Source organism: Rattus norvegicus, chromosome 6, assembly GCF_036323735.1.
Source record: "Rattus norvegicus strain BN/NHsdMcwi chromosome 6, GRCr8, whole genome shotgun sequence".
Lineage (NCBI taxonomy): Eukaryota > Metazoa > Chordata > Mammalia > Rodentia > Muridae > Rattus > Rattus norvegicus.
Window position 1 is genome coordinate 33,813,819 of NC_086024.1, and position 21,554 is coordinate 33,835,372.

At 51.6% G+C, this 21,554-nt stretch overlaps 1 protein-coding gene across 7 annotated transcripts in view; it reads right to left on the reverse strand.

The window, feature by feature from the left end:
* The window catches only part of Klhl29 (kelch-like family member 29), a 304,134-nt gene that overhangs the window by 7,897 nt on the left and 274,683 nt on the right, over positions 1-21,554 (reverse strand). For all 7 annotated transcript variants that reach the window (NM_001106713.3, XM_017594072.3, XM_006239857.5 and 4 more), the window contains 6 exons: positions 17,367-17,505; positions 9,582-9,784; positions 8,234-8,493; positions 5,925-6,123; positions 5,599-5,781; positions 5,214-5,394 (listed from right to left, as the gene is read on the reverse strand). In NM_001106713.3, coding sequence (NP_001100183.1) covers positions 5,214-5,394; positions 5,599-5,781; positions 5,925-6,123; positions 8,234-8,493; positions 9,582-9,784; positions 17,367-17,505 — 1,165 coding nt within the window. The remainder of the gene's footprint in view (positions 1-5,213; positions 5,395-5,598; positions 5,782-5,924; positions 6,124-8,233; positions 8,494-9,581; positions 9,785-17,366; positions 17,506-21,554) is intronic.

Consider the following 21,554-nt stretch of genomic DNA (forward strand, 5'->3'; position numbering starts at 1 on the left):
AGTTAGCATTGGGGTCACCAACACAAAGTGGAAATGAGAGCTAAGGAACACACTGCGGAGTACAGGCGACCCTCAGGCTGAGGGTGAACTCTGGAGAGGATGGGTTGTGAGGGATGGACTTTTGGAGCAGTCAGTCTGAGGTCATCAGCCTGCAGCCAGCAGCTGAAAAGACAAAGGGCCTCACGTGTGGAAGGTAGGGTTAAGGTATGGAGTCTTGGGCAGATCAAGGTGTTTTTGAGGGTGACAGCACTGTGGGTGAACTGAGAGGTGCTGAAGGCATTGCATGCACAGTGAAGACAGAGACAGCAGACACAGACTTCTGAAGAAGCTGAGCCCCGAAGAGGGCAGAGACCAGGGTACCTAGACAGGAAGATGGAATCCCGAGGTAGCTTTTTTTTTTTTTTTTTTTTTTTGGTTCTTTTTTTTTCGGAGCTGGGGACCGAACCCAGGGCCTTGCGCTTCCTAGGCAAGCGCTCTGCCACTGAGCCAAATCCCCAACCCCCCGAGGTGGCTTTTTAAGTAGAATCCTCTTCACCAGCGTTTACCAGGCACCTCTGTGAGAAAAACATCCTGGTAACACAGAATATCAGCAGGACTTGGGAGTCGGGTAGAAGACCCTCTGTGCTATGGTTATCACTGCCTAGACTTCCTCTCCTCAGTTAGAGAGCAGGAAAATATGGTGGTTAGCCTAAAAGCTGGGGTTCTGAGGAATGGATTATCTGTGTTTTTAATATGGAATTCTAATTCTTCATAGTAACTGGGTTGCACAGTTCTCCATATGTGATCAGCTGCTTCTCCTGAGCCTATGAACATAAACTCTGGCACAACGCTGGTTTTGTTTTAGTGGCGGGGGGCATTAAGCACATTTTTTTTATAGATAGGAAGAGGTCCAAAGGCTCGAAGGAAAGTTAGCAGCCAGGATCCAAATCTGTGCGCTCTGCATCTATAGATGCCGTCAGGAAAAAGCTGAAACATTGTATTTGTATTGAGCACCTCCAGATTTTCCATTATTCCCAAAGCAATACAGTGTAACAGCTCTCTACACAGCACCTGCATTGTATTAGTTATTGTAAGTAACATGTGAAGTGATTTGAGGCATCGAGAGTCTACAGCAGGGTGTGCACAGGCATTTGGATGTGGATAGTGTGGCGTTTTAGAGGAGGACTTGAGCACTTGCAGATGTGGGTCTATAGGCATATGGAACTAGTCCCCTGTGGGTCCCAAGGGGACTTTAAACAAGTATAAGCAAGAAAGATGGCACACGACTGAGTCCCAGCATTTAGATGTTGACCCAGGAGTTCAAGGCCAGCATATGGGAAACAGATCCTATTGAGAGAGATGAGAGGAAAGGAGGGAGGGGTGGGGTTGGGGGGAGAGCCAGAGAGAGTGACAGGGGGAGGAGGGAGAGAAGCTAGAAGAGAGGGAACACACAGTTGGGGACCACATGGAACTCTGATGAGCCCCTAACCCTCCAGCCTATGGGAATCTGTCATTTGTCCTGTAGGACAGGACAAAGAACTGAAGGCTCCCGGGTCCTGCATGGTTTCTGATAGATATAGCAGATGCTAATTAGACTAAATAGAGTTGTGAGCATGTCAGCAGGAGAGAAGTCAAAGAAGGCACTGCTGCAGGCACATCGCTGGACTCAGCAGAGAGAGGTGGAAGTTTCCTTCCTTCCTTCCTTCCTTCCTTCCTTCCTTCCTTCCTTCCTTTCTTTCTCTCTCTCTTTCTTTTTCTTGAGAGAGGGATGCATGTAACCCAGGCTGATCTGGTAATTTCTAAGTAGCCAAGAATGAGTATAACCTCTGAGATCTCCCAAGTGCTGAGCTTACAAGTGTAGACAACCATTCCTACTCTGTGTGGTGAATAGGGCTGAAATGCAGGGTTACCTTCATTCTATGTGAATACCACACCCCTGGGACATTTGAGTTCTCATTCCATGGCCCTATTTACTATGGGAAGCAGGAGGTGGGGTGGACAGGAGAGCCTGTGTATGGTTGAGGAGAGAGGGGAGGAGAGCTGCTTGCTTTTGAAAGGAAATGGCTAACAGGGCAGACCCAAGAGTGCCTTGCAGCACCCAGGGCTGGTGGAAGCTCGGCTCTCCAATGCATAGGAGGGCTAGTCTGAAGGATGCTAGGACTTCCCTTACCAGTCCCAGGGAGTGGAGGGAGATGGCAGAGGGGGCGGAGGCAGAAAGTAGGGCCGAACAGATCTGCTTCACATACAGTGCAGAATGAAGGAACAACGTGAGGGAATAGAGAAGTCTGGACACACTGAGGGAAAGGAGGCGGGGACAGTGGCTGGCACGAGCAGAAGTGGACCTAAGGGGGCTGGCCAAGGGAGGACAGCGCCATCCTCCTGCTCACCAGTATTTCTGCTCACTGTTCCGAGGACTTAGCTGCCCTCAATGTCCTGCCTGACTGCAGCTGCCCAACACTTACTGTAGAACTACTAGCACACTCATTTCTGCTCCATATGTGCCTGCACCCAAAGCAAGGGCCTGAACCTGCTCCCTGTGATACCAGGGAGTTCGGTCAACACATAGTCCTGACCAGCATACGGCTCCCATGTTCTCCCTGTAAGCCTCCTTCAGATAAGAGCCTCAGTAGCTCAGAGCTAGGTACTCTGGAGAGAGGGTCTTATGTGTACTATGTTCTGGTTCTTGAGTGCATGGGGAAGGGATTCCATGTGACTTCTGCTTCTGGACTTGGGTCTAAGAAGCCGAACTCTCTTATAGGGCAGCCATGGCCGATGCCATTCAGTCGTAGATGGATGATATACAGCTAACGCGTAATGGAGTAAGTGTCTTTTCAGGGCAGTGTCAGAAGTTCAGATATCTGTTTTTTAAGCCAGCATGGCAGTGAGCCAAAGAGCTTCCACAGAAAGAGCTGGGAGATGAGAAAGATTATGTGGCTGTTAGTCCTCAGTCTTTCGGCATAATGACACATTCCGCCGAACACAAATTTCCTGAGAGTTTGTTATTCCAGGTGGCTGATTGCCAAGCCATGAGCTCTCCCGTCAGCTCAATCTGTCAGCTTCCTGCTTGAGAAGGATATGCTAATGACATGCAAATGACCCAGCCGAGTGAGGCGGTCCGCTATCATTTATGCAGTAACCACAGCTCCTGCGATATATTGCTATAAAATATTAGACCCGGTTATTTATATAATGATATAATACAGGTTTGTCTATGGCGCTGTTGTTTTAATCTATAATTATGTAATCTTGCTCTATTCCTGTAACACAGCAATGTAATATAATTATAATACACCATATATCTCATTCATTATCAATATAATAGCAATTTGTACCATTAGTGCTTCCTGGGGAACAAAGAGCCCTCATGTCTATCCCCATTAGACTGACCTTCCTGTCACCCTGAATTCTCATCACTGCGACCACGTGGCACAGAGACTGACTCACCCAAAGGGGACTGACTGCTCCTTGGGTAGCAGTGGGTGCCTCTTCCCCAACACCCTCCGCTCCCTCCTCATGGGCATACAGCCATAGATGACAGATCTTCATGGGCTAAGGGAGCACTCGGGGTCCCTCAGGTCTCTCTGGGATCCCCAGCCGCTCCTTCATTCTCAGGTGCTTGGAGCTGACATTTATTTTCCAGCCAGCTGGAAGACTGGGCTCCACGGGGAAGGCCTGTACAGGCAACCCCCTGGGGCCTCGGGGAACTGCTTCAGGGCCCAAGAGAAGTGAAGGGAGAGGGGATCGTCTCTACCTCCCCGACGGTGAGTTTGATCCTTCAACAAATCCCTGTATTTATCAACAAGCAGAACTTTGCAAAATGAATAATCAGCACGTTAGGAGATTAAAAATAGCTGACAGAGGCAAAGCAGGGTGACACCCAGCCCAGCGGACTCCTCCATAGCAAATGTCTCCCTGCTCGTGTGTTTATTATTGGGTGACAAATGACTGGAAGCCGATCCTTCCAGGGGAGCTTGGGGGCACAGCTGGACATGCAGCAGGTTATGCCAAAGACCCCCAGTGTTAGGGCTGGTCTGGGTCCAAGCACAGTATTAATATGCTCATAACCACCCAGGGACTTCTCGGTACCGTCAAATCAATATGACAATTAAATGTTGTTACCAAGCTATCTCTGGCTGCACTTGGGGGAGTTAAAAGCCCACAGTGAACATTCAGAACCTGTCTCACTCTGAAACCATCCTAGCTGGAGCATTCATCAAGTGTCCAATTAGCTACCCAGGGGAGGCCAAAAAAAAAAAAAAAATGAAATCGAGGGGTATGTGTGGCTTCACAGGCAGAAAGGAAGTCACACTGCAAAGTGTGCTTTCTGGTGGCAGATAATGGTGTGGGCCAGGGTAGGGGGAAGAGTGAAGCGGAGCTCAACTGATCAGAACTGGGGCTACAGCCTGGGGCCAGGCCAGCCTCAAGTGCCACTCTCTGGGGTACCAGTTTCTCCCAAAGCCAAGACGTCTTTCTTCTCTGCTAACTGCGGTCCTCTCCCAGAGGTTCTGAGCATCTTCTTCGAGGTGGCTCACCCATTCCTTTATAAGAGCAGCCTCACTGGCTCAGGAGGAAAGTATCTTGGCAGTTTCCATCCCAGAGCAGTACCCGCTCCAGCCTCTGTCCCTCAGGCCTCTGCCTGACTTACACCACACCCTCAACAGCCTAGCTGGGGTCAGGTGGGAGCCAGCCTGGGACTTGTAACAAAGTGCAGGCTGCCCTCTAATCTTGGTCTCGCTGGCTTAATAATTTTCCTCTGAGAACCCTAGAGGGCTGGCCAAGCTGTGCCCCTACACTGCTTAGCTGGCGGGTGTTTTCTCCACCTGGCATCACTGTAGCCTGGCATGCATGGGATTCAGGAAGAATGTGTGCAACCCGTACGTGGTTGGACAAGGGGGCACAGCCACTGGCATTGGCCATACTTAGGACATTGGTTTAAGCTCCTGAATTCTAATATTACTCAGGGCTTGCCGTCTTCTGTGTAACCCTAGCCAAGCTCGCTCATGTCCTTCCATGATTGGACCTTGGGCCACCACCTTCTGTTAATATGTCCTTAGTGACTCGTGAGCTCACATCTTGTGTTCATTTCCTTTTGTTGTGTATGATAAGCCGGGAATGGGCCAGATTATAGGCCATCAGTATTAGGTAGGTGTTGCTGAGGAGGAAGGGAAGAATGATGTGATGTTAGCGTCAAGTGACTGCTGGCGATGCCAGCTCAGGGACCGTGGCTGCCTTACCTCTCTACGTGGTCCACGTTGCCTGCCACTCCAAGTCCCCCAAGAGTGTAAATCTTCCCATCATAGACAAGACTATTGTGGCGACAGCGAGGGACAGTCATTCTGGAGACCAGGTTCCAGTTATCCAACAGGGACATGTAGCACCAGACATCAGCCAGTGTCACCCCTGACTCCATACCACCTGTGGACAGTACGGGGGTACACAGAGCAGAAGGGGCTGAGGAAGGAGCTGAGGACAGGGTGCCCAGCTCCCAGGACAGATGCAGGAGGCTTTATTTGAAAAGCAGATACTCTGGGAGGCCTTGACCTTCCTCAGCCCAGTGTGTGGACAGAGGCACCTTTGGGATGCCCATCCCAGTTCCCACCCAGCCCTCGGGAGCCTCACCTGAGAGGTAGATGTTGTCCCCAGCACTCACTACACTGAAGAACTCGCGGTCATAGAAAGGCAGCGAGGCCAAGGGGTACCACTTGTTGTTCTGTGGGTTCCAGCAGGTGACAGCCACCAGTGAGCGCTGGGTCATCCCAACCATTTGACGGCCCCCAACCAAAACGATGACCTCGGCCACACCTGTGGGGACATGGATGGGTACCCTTGGGACACACCCTGACACCGTCAGCATCTCTGTCTGGATCCTCTCTTGGGGGAACCATCTGGAGCCAGCTGACTCTATGGTATCTGCAATTTGGGGATCTGGGCGTGTCCCTTGATACCTGCAGAGAGGCGGGGCCGGGTTCTCGGTGTCTGCATCTCCTGCCGGGCATGGGGTAGCATGTGGTAACGTTTAGCCTCATTGACCAGGTCCCGACAAGCTTCCGATGACTTGATCAGCTCTTCGTTGTCCACCACATTGAGCAGATAGCTGGGGTGGATGAACGGGAGGCGGACAGCAGCCAGGAGCTCCGCTGCATACTGCGGGATAGAAGGAGTGGGATTCTGCTGAGAGGAAGCCACCTCTTATGACCTGAATGGAGAACAACTCCCCATCTGGGTGCATCTTGGGAGTGCACACTGTCCCGTGCACTAGACAATGGGATGTCATGGAGGGCTAACTGGAGGCCTAGCAGCTGCAGCCAGCCCCAGAGCAGCCTATCCCTCTACCCCTCCAGCCTCTCATCTCTACACTCCACCTGTGTCTCGGAGCCCGAGGGCACCTCAGACCACCAGGTGGCTGAAACCGGGCGAGAGGGAGCCTTTCGTCTTACAGAGGTGTGGGAGTGACAGGGAGCAGGTGGGAAGACCCAGAAGAACTTAAGTGAGATGGCGACTGTCAGCTGCAAGGTAACCGTGACACCTGTGGGTCCCTACTACTGCAGCTTCTGAGTGGTGTCACCTTGTCCCATCCTGGCTTCTGGACGCTCTCATTCTTCTTTCAAGGCTTTACCGGAGCCGATGTGAACTTCCCCTGTGACAGGTGAACGGCTCACCACTCTACCCACTTTGGTCTCGTCCAGAGGCTGAGTGGCAGGAGTAATTGGTAGCCACTCTATACCCTACGTTAAGCTTGTTACCAGAGCTGCACAGGCTGATGAGACTCAGCCTCTGATCTAAAAAGCGCTCGCAGATTTTTGGGTGGTTGCTAGGGCTGTGGAAGGCACAGACGTGAGAGGTGTCACAGGGAAGATGATGTCCAAGGTGGAGGAGTTGGGAGACTTCTGTCAGGTGGTGGGAGCAGGTGTGGGGGGCGTGGAGGACATCTAGAGGCATGAGAGAGAGTGAGAAGGGACTTGATACTTGGGGAACTATTCTTGGGCACAAAGGGTCTTCTTGGAGGGATACAGCACGTAGCAGACGGGAAACAGGGAGATCAGGGTCTCTGGGCAAGCCTGGCTGAGCTCATACCACGCTCTGGGCTGTAGATGTAGACTCGAGAGTTGTAGGGAACTGCAGCAGTCACTGTGACCACGCAACTTCAACTCCTTTCTTTGAAAGAAAAAAAAAATACTTGCCTGCTGGGACAAGCTGGTCAGGGGAGGAACCCCCTTCTCCTGAACTCTAAGGACTCAGTGGCGGGGTTGAGGCGGGGCGGGGAGCCATCTCTGTATCTCTCATCTTTGTCTCCAATCTTTCCTTCCCTTCCTCTTCCCCTCTCTGCCTCCTCCTCTCCCCTTCTCTCCCTTTCCTTCCCCCTCCCTTCCCTTGAGTCAGTCTTGCAGCCCAGGCTGAAGCTCACTGTGTGTCAAGCCTGGCTTTGAACTCCCAATCCTCCTAATTCTACCTCCCACGTGCCGGGGTTACAAGCACATCACCTTCTTTTTATGCCCAATGAACTGTGCCAGCCCTCGTGACCCAGCATTTGGCTTCCATGTGCTCTGGGGTCCGACTTCCTGGACTCTGCCGTGGCTGCTCGGACCTCTCCACCATTCTTCCCAGTTGTTTATTATTCAGAGTCTTCCTGCAGCTGCCCTACCTTCAGGCTCCTCCCCACAATAGCCAATGGCCGTCCCTTTCTGCACAGGGCCTCCAGTTGGGGCTTTCTGGGTGTGAATGGACCGATGAGCTCCTTGAGACTGAGTGACTATCTGGGGATATTTTCCTTCCTCATGGGGATGCTTACTCTGGCTTTTCTGTCTCCTTTGGTAGCTCACCTTCTCCCTCGTCACACATGTAGTGTTTTCCTACTTCCAGAATGGCTTCTGTTTGCTCTCTACTCACTCAACAGCCAGAGTGTATACTCTGACCTCCCAGGACCCCATTTGTCAGGTACCCATTTTTCTGTGAAAGACCCATGCAATCCCCATCCAGACCCTGTGTCTCCTTGGCAATGTTGGAGACTTATTCTAAGCGGAGTGGAAGTCCTTAGGAGTCCTCTGGAGACGGAGTCTCATCTTCAACCCCACCCCCACACAGCCTCCCTTGCCTCCCCTCACTGGATATGTGGAGAGGGATGTGTGCTAGACTTCCCCTCTCTCTTTCATTATTTCAGACTTCTCTACAATCCTTGCAGCCCTGCCCCCCTTCGCCTTCCTCCGTCCTTGTAGCAGATCCCACCCCTGCAGGGACCAGGCGGGGCATGGCGTACCTGTGCGCGTGTTGCCGGGTCCTTCTTGATCCACTTGATGACAGTTTCGTAGACTAGCTCCTCGGCCTTGGTGTTGAGGCTGTCATTGGAGACGTAGGCGATAAAGTCATCCTTAGAGATGCTGAGGATCTCCTCCTGAGCCGCCACCTCGGGGAAGATCTGCAGTGCGAAGGCCTTGGCCATGTGGTAGAGCTCACTGCACTGCATGGCCTCAGCCATGGCCAGTACCCCCAGACAGTTGCTGGCAGTCAGCTGCTTCTCTGAAGGTGAGAGTGAATGGTCACTGATCTAGGAATCCTGGATGGATCACCTCCTGTTCCCATCACCACCCCTGGATCTTCCTTTGAACCCAACCTGTTTCCGAGTGACCCTGCCTCTGACATCCATGGCTGTTGCTGGCCTACCTCCCGTGACCCTGAGCCTCAGTTTCCTAGGTCTTTCTCTGCCCTGATTCATGTGGGCCTCCCAAGGCCTAGTTTTAGACCATAGAAGAAAAACCAAAGCTGAGGGATGGAGTGAGCATCTCCTCTACCCATGGAGGGAGGGCTAGGGCTTCAGGGTTTGGGCCTGGGCTGTGGGTAGTGGCCACATTGAGATTTATGAGGTCTTCCTTCATGGCAAACATGTCTGATGTCACAGACATCTTTAAAGCTTGTAAACAACAGCCCTCACGTATCAATCTGTTGTCTCCCACGGCCCCTAGAATCCCCTACTCCACCATCCAGAACCTGGGGTCTGGCTAGCTGGCTCTTTTGAAATCTGCCTAGTAGCTCTTTCGGGTTAGAACTGAGTATGTGTCACCTTCTGCCACTATGGCTCCCGACTCTTCCGGATTTACTAACTTCCTCAGTAGAACTCATCTGATCTGTTCCCACCATCTGGCTTTTCTTTCTGCTTACCACACCCCAGGCTGAGGGGTTTTCTGTGATGCTGTCCTTGTCCCCCTACTCCACAACTCCCAGCACAGCCGAGCACTATACTAAGCTGTATAAAGTGAGTATGCTCTGATCAGGGAGTCTCAGGGTTGAGCCCCATTCAAGGTCCATCTCTTGCAAAACAGCTCTGGGCTTCCAAGGGTTAGATCAGACGATCTGGTCTGTCCATGCATCTGGGAATGGATATGTTAAGGGGGAACGGAGTATGTGGTCCACTCATTCAGGGCTTAGAGGGCAGGGCAGAGTGGTGAGGTCCCCCCAACCCCTGCCACATGCAAAGGCCTTTATACATCTTATTGGCCACTGGTTCTGGCAAGGACACAGGGACCCCTTCAGGGCATGCTGTTCCACCACATGCTCAAACGAAATCTAGATATCCTGGCACAATCTGGGGGAAGCACTGGTCAGCTCACCAAGAAAGGACACACAGACTTTGCAGAAGGTGTGAAACTGGAACTTGCTGGCCGCCTCAAGCAGAGTCTTGGCATTGGCTGAGTCGATGACCAGCGACCCCGTGTAGACGAACTCTAGCAGCAGTTCCAGTACGTCAGCCTGCAGGTTGGAGAGCACCAGCTCCAGCTTCTCCCGGCTGCCCTGGCTGCCGTCCTGCACCGACCTAAGGCACAGAGACCAGGCTGTCCTCACCTGTCACCCCTGCGGCCACTGCCGCGTCTTTACAGGGCCAGATCTCCCTGTACACCTCAGTCACTCCCTTCATCTTAGGACTCAAAGGACACAGCAATGACACACCTGAACCTAATGACCTGACACAGGATCTGAAAGAGAAGGGTCTGACCAGAGGTGCCCCAAAGAACAGAAAACCCTGCTTATTACTACTCGGCATATCCATGCAAAAAAGATGCAAATCAAAAAGCATGAGCCGTGGATGGGGACGAGGACCAGAACTGGCCACAAAGGGAAACAATATGGTTCCGCTCCATGCTCCACCTGGTGTCTAGACCACATGGTACCTGCAAGCCCCAACAAGCAGAAACCACTGCCTCACATGGCAGAATCTCCTCCAGGTTGAAGATCGAAGAATCCTGATTGGCGGGCATTCTAGCCAATCAGGAGACTTCCTTTGAGCACATCTTGAAGACTAGAGCCTTGGAAGGCTGACCCAGGAAGTCCCCACCCCCAACCCCAAACTTTCCAGAAATCATATTGTTTCCTTTTAGGCACGGAAGGGAAGCCCTTCATGACATTGCTTTGAAACTGAAGACAAGACGAGATAGACGGACAGAATGGTTAGAGCTGGGAAGGGGAGAGGGGAACAACCAAGGACTTCCGCCACAGACAGCCAGCAGCCATGACCTGGGGCCTGGCCCGGGGCAGGGGGGCCCTCCTGCCACATGGAACACGGGGTCAGAGGTCAGAGTGGCCTGCGTGTAGAGTGTGCATCGGGCTTGTGAACTGGAGTGGGGGGGGAGCGGGGGAGGGACACAAATATATCAGTATGTTTATATCTGGTGTCTACGGAAATACAAAACCATTGCAAAGGCTCCTAAGGCCTGGCAGCCGCTCCCTACAGCTGGACCTGGAAGGAAACAGATCAGGTGAACCGAGAACACACCAATACAGAAGTGAGGCCGGGAGGGGAAAAAAAAACACCCAGAGCGTTAAGTCAGGAGGCAGGTTTCTCAGAGGCCATCCACTTGACCACCCCAGCTTGGCTACTCTCATCAGACCAGCTTCCCTCACTAAGCCTGGCCTGACTGGGGCTGTGTCAAGGAAGTGAACTCTGCTGCCCACCCACAGATTTCTGCAAAAGCCAGGGGCCAAGACTTTTGACACTGGTCCCTTGGGTGCACCCGGGGCAGGAGTAGAGGTGTGCCAATACTTGATAAGACAGCAGCTTGGCTAAAGAGGCTGGGGGCAGCTGCTTGGTGAGTGGATAAAGCATTTTGAGGGAGCAAAGGGACCTGGGTACTCTGTTCACCACTGACGGGCCAATATCCTAAACCCCTCAGGCCCTCAGCCTCCTATTCTGCAAAACAAATTGGAAGTAGATGGTGCCTAAAGTTCTGTGAGGCTCAATACTAGAGAAAGCCCTTCCCAGGAGACTGTTCTACACACAGTGCTTGCCCTGGTACCACCAGACTTCAAATGCTTAGGCCTTCAAAGCCCAGACACAACCTGCAGTGTGCAGGTTACACTGAGACCCTGAGGCCGAATCCTTTTCCACAGATGGCTCATGCAACCAGAGGCCCTAAGGTCTTGTACTTCTATGGCCTGATCAAACCAAGGAAACCTGAGGAAGCCAAAGTACTGTTCATAAAGAGGGTCAGGGCTGAGGTCCTTTAATTCCACATGTGCTCATTCAGTTGCTAAAGTTACCTCACACACATGTGTTTTGCTGTCAAGATGGATTCCCAGGCTTGTGTGCCTTGGTGAAGTATAAAGATAGCTTTCAAGTGCCTCCTAGAGACTCCGTAAATCCTGGGTATCCCAGGCCTCTAAGGCTATCTGGTCAACCTCTTGCTCCAATCTTGGCTGTCTCTGTGTTCATCCTAATGGCCTGGCCTTTTCTCTGTACTTCCTTAGTATCTGTGGAAGTCATGCTGGGTCAGTTACTGTGTGGCAGGGCTGATGGGGTCAACATGGGCTGCACACATTTTTCAAGATCCCTTTCACTATTGCCACCAACAATTGCCAGCCCAGTCAGTGTGTCCCTGCGTCCTCAGAGGAGCTCAAAAGAGCAGAGGTAGGTCTTCAGGGAATATGTACATGCACGCACACACACACACACACACACACACACACACACACACACACATACACACACACACACACACACACACGCCAAGTCTTTATTAGTAACCTAGTTCAAGATGTAGAGGAGGCATAGGAGTTTGGATATTCCGCAGCACATAGGTGGCATCTAGTGGCTCATTCATGTGTAGCTCAGAGAACACAAAGCCATGAAAGGCTGGCAACAACTCTGTCTCTGATCATTAGATCATTGTGGTCCTAATTAGTTCTCCTTAGGTTTCTCTGAACAGAGGCCCCCTAGGGGACACCTCACCTTATCGGTAACTCCAATCATGGCTATAAGGCTGCATTCTTCACAGGTGTGAAGAATGTTCTGTCCATCATCTTGTTCTAAGCTGGTTCTTGAGTGAACTGCTGGGCCCTAAGAGTCATAACACGATTGTACAATGCTGAACAGAACCACAGAAATGGACAACATCATGCTGTCTGTGATTCCATGCTTGAGGAGATGGCGGAAGTGTGGTGGCCTAGCGCACACAGTGTCTGAGACTAGACACTTTATGAAGTTACTTTCTCCCAAGTGGAACTACCCAGGAGAATCCGGGTTTCTAGACACAGTTGCTGCCTAGCAGGGCTGGGTCTATAGATGTGTCAGAGATGCCTATCTTGGACTAGTAGGATCTTGGAGAAGCTTCCTTTCAAAGATATGTCGTCTGAGATAAGTTGCTCTCTCCCTTACTTGCCTGTGTGGCCAGGTGTTTGCACGATGCACACTGGAACTGGGCACTGTCTGGAAGTGTAGGACAGTGGTGAGTGACAGATAGCTGGTACTCTGTTCTCTCCATCTGATGTGATTTCTACCCTGCCACTAGCTTGAGAGCACTATGTTTGGTCACACTCAGGTCCCACTGGGTCCTGTGCACTTCGGCAGGCCTTGGACCACTCTTTGAGAGGAAGTCCGGTCTTGACACCCAAGTGGTGTCAATCCCTCTTCTTGTTGCTTTGTTTTCAAGGCACACATGTGTATTCTGGATGAGACATGGGACAGGCACTTGGGGAAAGAGGTGCCAGTGCGTGAGAAGCACCGTGTCAGTGGGTGAGGTGGGCCATTGAGTCACTAGCTACTCTAGCTTCCCACATCACAGCTGAAGAAGGAATGAGAAGCCCAGGCTTGGTGAGAATCGGGTTAGAAAAACCAGTGACTTCATTCGCTGTTTTCGTCCAGTGCGAAAAGAGACTAGAATTCACCTGCTGTCGCTTCTCGGCCTTTTGGATAAGATCAAGCACAGAATCCACATGCCATACGTGTTCCAGTAGGCCTTGTGTGTGTGTGTGTGTGTTGGGGGGGGGCTTCAGCTAGAGGGGTTCCTGCCATGCCAGCCATGCTCAGGCCTCTGTCCTCTTTGGTATGGCAAAGGACAGCTTTCCTCAGGTGCTAGACATTTTCTCCCACACCTTGACTTAGAGACGTGCTGGGACTTGTCAGTGAGAGCAGGAGACATGGCTGCCATCTTTTAAGGGTAGTCATGGCCTCTACAGTGGGGCTGGTAGCCTGGCTAGACAACCATTAAGTGGAAGTGACTGGCCTTGATTAACGTCTCTAGGGCACCTGTGCATCTTGAAAGATTCTTGGTGCCCAGAGAGTAAATGAAGGGACTTTGCCATGGGTCAGAGAAGAAAAGCCAGGCAGACCGTGTAGGGGTAAGATATGGCTCTAGGCCTGGGACTCCAACCCAAAGGGTCCAGTGTGTGAGTAGTTAAGGGAAGGATGAGTACCCCACTCATCATCCAGGGGCAGTGTCCCTCCTCACTGTCCAGAAGCAGTGCCCTCTTCCCTTGTCTTTCAGTTTCCCTCTTCTGAGCATCCTGTGGAACTCAGGTTGGCTAACCAAAGGTCAGGTTGAACAGCCCTGGGGTAAGGTTTTGCCCTGGCTTGCTGCTGACCTCCTGCACTCATGTCCAAGGGCTTCTTGACCTCCAGGCCTCATCTAGAAGGTCCAGTCTCCTTGTAGGTCTGCACACGAGTGCCTGTCTTACAAGGGGAATTTTGTTCTTCTTGGCAGGCCTCGTGGCCGGTGTTCCTAATATCACATGTGGACTACACACACACACACACACACACACACACACACACACACACACACACTCCCCATACACACCACACACACACTACTTGTCAGCTCAGAGACTTCCCCTTTCTCCCTCACTGACTTTGCGTATAAACAGAAAGCACGGTTTGGTTTTCTAGGTTAGAGAATGGGAGCTTCCACATCAGGCAATGTGTATATGTCACTTAAATGCCCGAGGCTTCAAGATCCTCATCCGTAAAACAGGGATTCTAACTACACCAGCTCCCCAAGCAAATGTATCAGTAAAGCTTCTTGTCACCAGGTGGCAACCTTGTCAAGAGAGGAAGTGGCAAAAGATGGCTGGCTCATCTACGAGCATGCAAGGAGAGCCTGGATAGTGTCGGGCCTTGGGAATGTTGTCAAGTAGTGGAGGTGGTAGGGGCTTGACTGAAGTCTGCAAGGCCATATGGGCAGATCTGGCTCCTCTGCTCAGTCTCATACTGATAGAGAGAGAGAAAGAGAGAGAGAGTGTGTGTGTGTGTGTGTGTGTGTGTGTGTGTGTCTGTTTCATGCTTCCCTTTTCTGACCCATGTACTGTTTGTCTCTGAGGACTTTGGGTAGGCTCTGACCCAGGAGAGACCCTGCTTGTTTGCAGAGAGGGATGAGCAAGTGACTTAGCTTCTTATATGCCCCTCTCATGGCTTCAGGAAAGACAGTAACCCTGAGATGGGGGTGGACAGTGGACACACAACCTAGGTTGGCGGCAGAAGGGAGCTTAACTTGAATTTCCAAGTCTGGGGTGCTGGCACAGAAAGCAGGGTAATTCCTGCTCTGACAATGCCCAGCCAGGGCAGATCAGTATTGACTCATACAATCCCTGAGACATAGACTGGCCCTACTTCCTCAATCTCTTAAGACAACAGCTCTTGAAAAGGAGCCCTGAGGCCATTTTATCCCTGAGAAGCTATTCCCGGGAGCTGAAACAACACGGTGACATCAGCTGCTCTCTGACCATGAGGCTCATAAAGGTATCGCCTTCCTGTGGAGATCTTGCTTCACTCCTTCAAAAGCATTTGTTTGCAGCCATCAGGATGAATGGCAGCACGCACCCCATAGCCAAGACAGAGAAAGGAAATTAAAAAATGGCTACACACGAACACAGCTTCAGTTTCTCCTTTGATTCCTGAAGGTACTCCATGCATCCTGAAGGCCCTAGACCTCAGCCCTGACTCAGTCAGATTCATCTGCCACTAGAGGACTTGCGTGTGCTTTAGGCCCTGAAAGCATGTCATGTCCTGTGTCCTTCTGGCTACTTTCCCCAGCTAACCCCTCACTGGGCTGTTTACCTGCTCTCTTCCCTCTAATGACCTTGACACCTTCACCTTTCCCATCTTGGCATTTAGACTTGTGCCCCTCCAGGCGGGTCTTGTCCATCCCCTGACTGACACCTTCACCATCATTTGACCAATTTCTGGCCTACAGATGATAAAGCCCGAGGCCTGAGGGCGAGGGTTTGGCCAGAGTGGAGTCTCGGAATGAGTGGGAAGAATCACGTGTAGGGCCCAGGTCTCCTGGCTCCCAAGGATGCTCTCTCTCCCAGAAACTACTTGGATGGAGTGCCTATTCGTTCTCAACAGGGCTACTGAGGTGTGTAGGCCCCCCTCTTCACCCTTATAGCAAGTCTAGGAGGTCAGTGGGGAATCAGGACAACCTATTCCTGTCCCTGGTTCATACATGTTTTTGTCCCTACCCTCCTTGTCGGGAAGGGTCTTCCTCCTCCTTTGCCTGCCCAACAGGGTTCCCACCTATCCGGGTCCTCTGGCCTGTTGTGTAATGGAATTTGGCTCTGACTCATCTTCAAAGGTAGTTAAAGGCTTTTAATCCAGGGCTGGGCCACTGCTCTACATTAACCTCACGCTCTGTAGCCCATCTGGATTAGGGTCCAAGGTCCCAGATTATTTAGCTGTGTCCCTGCAGCCAGGTGCTAGCCACTGCTCCTCAGAGTTTCCTAAAAAGAACCCCTAGGCTGAAGAAGCCCCTGGACATGCCTCTTTCCCCAAGACTTAAGCCTCTAATCCTTGCCCTCAGACACAGAGAACCTAAGCATGAGGGCCCGAGACGGAGTTGTCCAGGAAATGGGATGTCACAAAGAGCCTGCCCCTCCTGTGTGGCACAGGGCCAGTAAGGCTGAGTGGGACCTCACACACAGCCGGCGGCCTGGCGCTATGCCAAAGGACACAGGGGATAGGAAAGGAGATGCCAGCCAGTGTGCCATCCTGAAACAAAACACAGTCGCTCTGGGGTTAGTTGGCAAGTCCAAACACAGCATTGGGAAGCAAGCAGAGGTCCTGTCCTCCCTCTCTGAGCTCTGTCCAGGCTCAGCGTCCGCCCCGGAGAGGCTGCAAGGCAAAATGAGCAGCGGCATTAATCTGCTGATGGGTGAGAGAAATGTGAGCGTTACCCTGGGCTGGGCCCTCGGCTGCTCTCCCTCCCTAAGGAGCTAGGAGGTGGCCCTGACAGCTTTGCAAGGGTATGAAACAGCCCCAAACGCTTCTCTTTTTAAGTCAACAAAGTGGAAAAACAAAGACACCCAGGCACCATTAACACGGATTGATCCAGGTAGAAATGGCCAGGGGCAGTCAAGGTGGGCTGAGGCGGGGTGTTGGGGGTGGGGAGGCTGAGAGACCGTGTTTAGGACACACCTGGTCTGTGATCAGTGCCCAGTGATCAAGCCTGAGGCTTGGCCTACACACTCTTCTCCCTGACTCAGCTGGGAGAGAGCAGTCCCTGGGGTGCCTGGTGTCCCTCCATGGGGATGGTCTGCTCAATATGCTTCCTGAACTTAGGTTCACCATCGATAGGTGGAGCTGGGGACCCTGAGGGATGGAGTAGTGTGTAATGGTCCCTTAAAACGGAGTCTATGGTCCTCTTATTCTCGGGGAGGGCTTGTAATCTGCTAAGAACATGGGGTTTGGGGATGTGGGGAGGAGCCTACTATGGGCTAGCCCCTGGTGGCCAGTGAGGTAGTGTGTGGGAGCAAGGGCAGTGGCTGCTCTGAGGCTGTGTGTGTGTGTGTGTGTGTTTCTGGGTGTGTCTGTGTGTGTATGTATGTGTGTATGTATGTGTGCATGTGTGTCTGTGTGTCTCTGTGTGTACATGTGTGTATGTGTGTACATGTGTTTACATATGTGTATGTATGTGTGTGTTCTATGTGTGTGTGTACGTGTGTGTGTGTGTACATGTGTGTGTGTGTGTGTACATGTGTGTGTGTGAGAGCACTGGGGAGGGGAGGAGAGATGGCTACTGGCTCTGTGACAGGGAGTCACACTTCAGGAACCTGCAAGAGAGGGGGAGAAAAGCGACACAAAAGCGTCCTACGAAGGAACAGACCCGACCACAGCTGGAAGGAAGGCAAACCTTTGAATCAGGTCCTTGAAATACAAGCTGCAGGAAGCTAGAACATTTTGGTGGACTTCAAACTCTCTGCCTTCAACAACAATTTTCAGGTCTGTAAACGCTTTCGCTCTGCGTTGCTGGTTCAACTCCTTCAACATTTCTGCAGAATAGAGAAGACAGACAGGGCCAGGTTCCCATTAAGAGGTTTTTAATTTTTATTTTTAATTAATCTTTTTTTCAAGAAGTAGAGAAATAGAAAATACTTGATATTCTTTCTTGGCAAGGCTGGCTGAACACTGACAGTCAAGAGAGGTGACAAACAGGCATAAACAAGCAGCCACTGGGAGGGGCTACATAACCAAGGGAGTAACAACTTAAAAAAGCAAACTAACGAAACAAAACAAAACCCGAATATGATTAAAGAAAATATCAAACCCAGATACTGAAAGACTGGGGAGTAGGCTGGGGAGAGATTCCCATACTGACAATTGGAAACAGAAAATACATTACCACAAACAGCTAAAATAACCAAAATCTATCTTAGAACCATGGAGTAAGGCCTCCAAATGCCAATGGTGCCGACGTATCAAGAAAGCATGGCATCGTGATGCAGGATGGGGGGACATGGTTCAGAGGAACAAAACCCACAAACCCCGTAGAGTCAGCATCCCTCCTGTGAGACACTCAAGCCATGGCGTGGAACACGTTTCCTGGGTAGGGCAGCCAGAGAGCAGAAGGGCCTGACGAGGGCTTGGCCCGATGGCCTCCTTCCATCTCACGCTTTCAGGGACTTCTGGGGTAAGCAAGTAAGCAGGGAGGGGGGTGGGGTTGGGTGGGGTGCTTCTCTGCATCAGCCCCACTTTCTAGGCTAGCCTTCCAGGATGCCCAGCCTTGCCTGTGCATTTGACAATGGGTTTGCAGCCTCTGTGGGTCTTAGGACGTGGCTTGGGGGTGGGAGGTGGTTATATCCTGCCTCAATGTATACCTACCTTGGCCACTGGGGCTGGCATAGACAGAATCCAGGCCTGTGGGCTCCAGACCCAGAGAGGTCAACATCTTCTCCTAGACCCGCCCCAAGGGCTAGAAGGGAGGAGGAGAGAGGAGCCTACCAGCTAGCCCATTTAACTGAGGTGTCTTCCCTTTGCTGAAGTTAAGGCCTCTGGGTGGACGCCACTCCTCACTACCCCAGCACATCTGACTGCATCCGGGATTCCTTATCCTTTGCATGTAGTGGCTGGACATCACACCAGAGGTCTAGATCCTTGTGTCAGGTGACCTAGACTGCTGTTAAACAGGTAAAGGGAGACAATGAGAGCTAAGTCCTCTCACCATCATTCCAAGTTCTCCAGGTCTATGTTAAGTGAAGCTGATTTTCCAGAATTACCCTCTGCTGTTCCCTACTGCAAACCTGAACGTAGAGTCAGTACCAATTAAGTGCTGAGGGTCCCCTAGCCCTAGTTCTTGATCTAGATTTGTCACAGAGTAGTTAGGTAGCACTGGGCTCACCTCAGCCTGTGGTAGGTCCTATGGTCTCTTAGCCTCTGTGTTAATACCTGTCAATAAGGAGCTGAGGTTCCTATTTCTGTCTGCAGAGATCAGTGGGGTCACTTGATCTAGTCCAGCTCAGGGATGATGATAGGATTAGTGGGTCTCGGCAGTCCAGCCGGCCCTCCTCACAAAGATACACTGGGTCCTTTAAAACATGCTGTATGTGGGGACTGAGGTGGTAGAACTGTCCCCTGAGCCACAGGCCATGCTAAGCCATGGACCCCCTCACCGCGTGTTAGGCTGACTTGCACTATGGGCGAATGTCTTCAGGTCTGCATGTGGAATGCTCTGGCCATGTTCTCCGACTTGAGCAGGAAACAGAGACAAGGCTGCAGGGCATGGGTTGTGTGGCGGGCATAGGTGAACAGAGAGCTGGAGAGTAACAGGAATGGAGTAGTTGGCAGGTGAAATTACATCCTGAGAACCATGCTAAGGGGCTGCAGGGGACTGTGTGCAGGAAGTGAAGAGCTTGGGCTTGTTTTCCAGTGATCTGACAGAGAGGAAGGAAGAGAGGATTTTAGGAAACCCAGTGGGAGGCAGGAAGACCCCTGATCTTCAGAGAGCTTGATTTTGGAGACCGGCCTGAGGGTGAACCTGGACTGTGCCTTCTGTGAGACACGCAGACCTTGAAAAGGTGAACTGGATTCCCAGCAACCTTGATTGTTGAGAGTTAATGATGTAGTGAACAGTCAGTGAGCACCTACTGTGCCCACGGTCACTGAAGTAGATTCAAACTACCGTTGAGGGTGGAGTCCTTCCATGATCTCACTGAACGATGAGGAGGAGGCTTACTCGAGACTGAAGGGCAGAGATAGCATTTAGGCCTCAGCTGGTAGAAAAAGAGTCAGTAAGGCACAAGAGTGGTGAGAGGCCTGGGATGGAGATGAGCCTATGGGGGCTCAGGGAGAACCTGTGGGGCCAGTCAGAGCTCATGTAAATTGGGATCCTGGGATGCTCATAGAGCCTGCAGATGAATGAACATGGCGGATTATCTCATTTATGAGCAAGGAGAGGGGTAGAGGTAAGGGAAGGTGGGGATTCCGGGTAAGGATTCCAAACTCTTAGAACTTTGCAATATTTTTAAAATGTAGGAGTGTGCCTATGAGCATGTGAGTGTGAGCATGTGTACATGAGGGCAGGTGCCTGCAGAGACCAGAAGAAGGCATCAGATCACCAGCAGCAAGAGTTAAAGGCAGTGTGAACCACCTGGCATGGTGCTGGGAACCGAACTCAGTCCTCTGGGACAACAGTATGCATTCTCAGCTGCCCACCGGTTTCTCTAGCTCCTGGGTCCTAGTTCTTACTTAATCTTGATTTGTCACAGGATAGTTAATTGGTCTTGGGTGAGTTACTCCAGCCTTGTGGGGCCTCCAGTTTCTGTAGAACAAAATAGCTCCCCGGCTCTTGTACTGTGTTCTGATGTTTCAAATGTTTCCTTACAGGTCAAGGTTCTGGAAAAGACCTTAGCCATAGCCTTAGTCCCAGCAGCAACACTGGCTGCATCAGGAACCACAAGTCCAGGCCCAGATCTGGCAAGGTTGCCTGGGATTCAGGCGTTGCCTCTCCCTACATGAATACTCTCTGTTCTCTACACCTCTGCCTTTTCAGAAGTCTGATGCAATAGTTGGGGACGATTATTCACTTCCAGAAGAATTTTTCAATTTATGAAAGCGCTCACCAGGGGATTCCTTTGCACAGCAGGCCCAGTGCATTCCAAGTATTGATCAGTTGGTATGTGCTTGGCACTACCTGCAGCGTGCCGGCGGGGACGGTGGGCACCACAGCTTATACTTGTCAGGAACACACTTGGGCTCCATCCGTAAGAGGAAGCCAGGACCTACTGTCCTGGGTGAAAGATGCTTGGATCCCTCACCCTTGTCTCAGAGCAGAATAACCTTCCGGAGTTTTAGAGGCGTCTCTTGGAAACAGTCCAAAAAGGAAGGGCCTGGTATGGGGAAGGCTGTGGGGTTTTTGAGGGAATCAGGACTAAGGGTGTGTGTTCAGGATTCCTGGCAGCACCCTGCACTTGTAGGATTTAGAATGGGTCAGTGGCCCTTGGGCCCTCCCCAGGAAATTGTCAGTACCTATCACTGAGGAGGCTGATAGCCTGAGCTCACGTGGAGAGCCACAGCTTTGGCCTCCATCCCTGCTGGCTGGCATCCTGGGGGCATTTCCTGGTCTAAGCTTTGAGCAAACGCCCCACCCACAGGCTTATAGAATTGGCTGCCCTATGCCTTGCTTCTCTGCTCCATATTGGGGATTCCTCTCTCATAAGACCACGAGGCAGAAAGCACATGACCAGAGAAGACTTCCCAGCTTCCAACCCGCCTTCTTCCAAGCCACCTCCATACCACAGCTCCCCACAGAATCCAGCCACTGGCCTCTGGTTAAATGAGCCCTTCAAGAGTGAGCAAAGGCAGTAAGGTGTCCTGGGTCAGCAGCTTCCTTTCCACTTTCTCCTTCTCGTGAAGCCTCCCCGGTGTCCTAGACAGCATTCTGCTTCCAAACGTGTTCCCCTTTGCCCAAGTCCTTCCTTATTCTTCATTTGTCTGCTCACCATTGGTTTTTCATGGCAATCCTGACGTCATCTGGTCCCAGGCCTCCTTGACTCTTTCTTCCTACAGCCCCGCCCTCTGTTTCCCCATGCATGTTTTTGCAGCA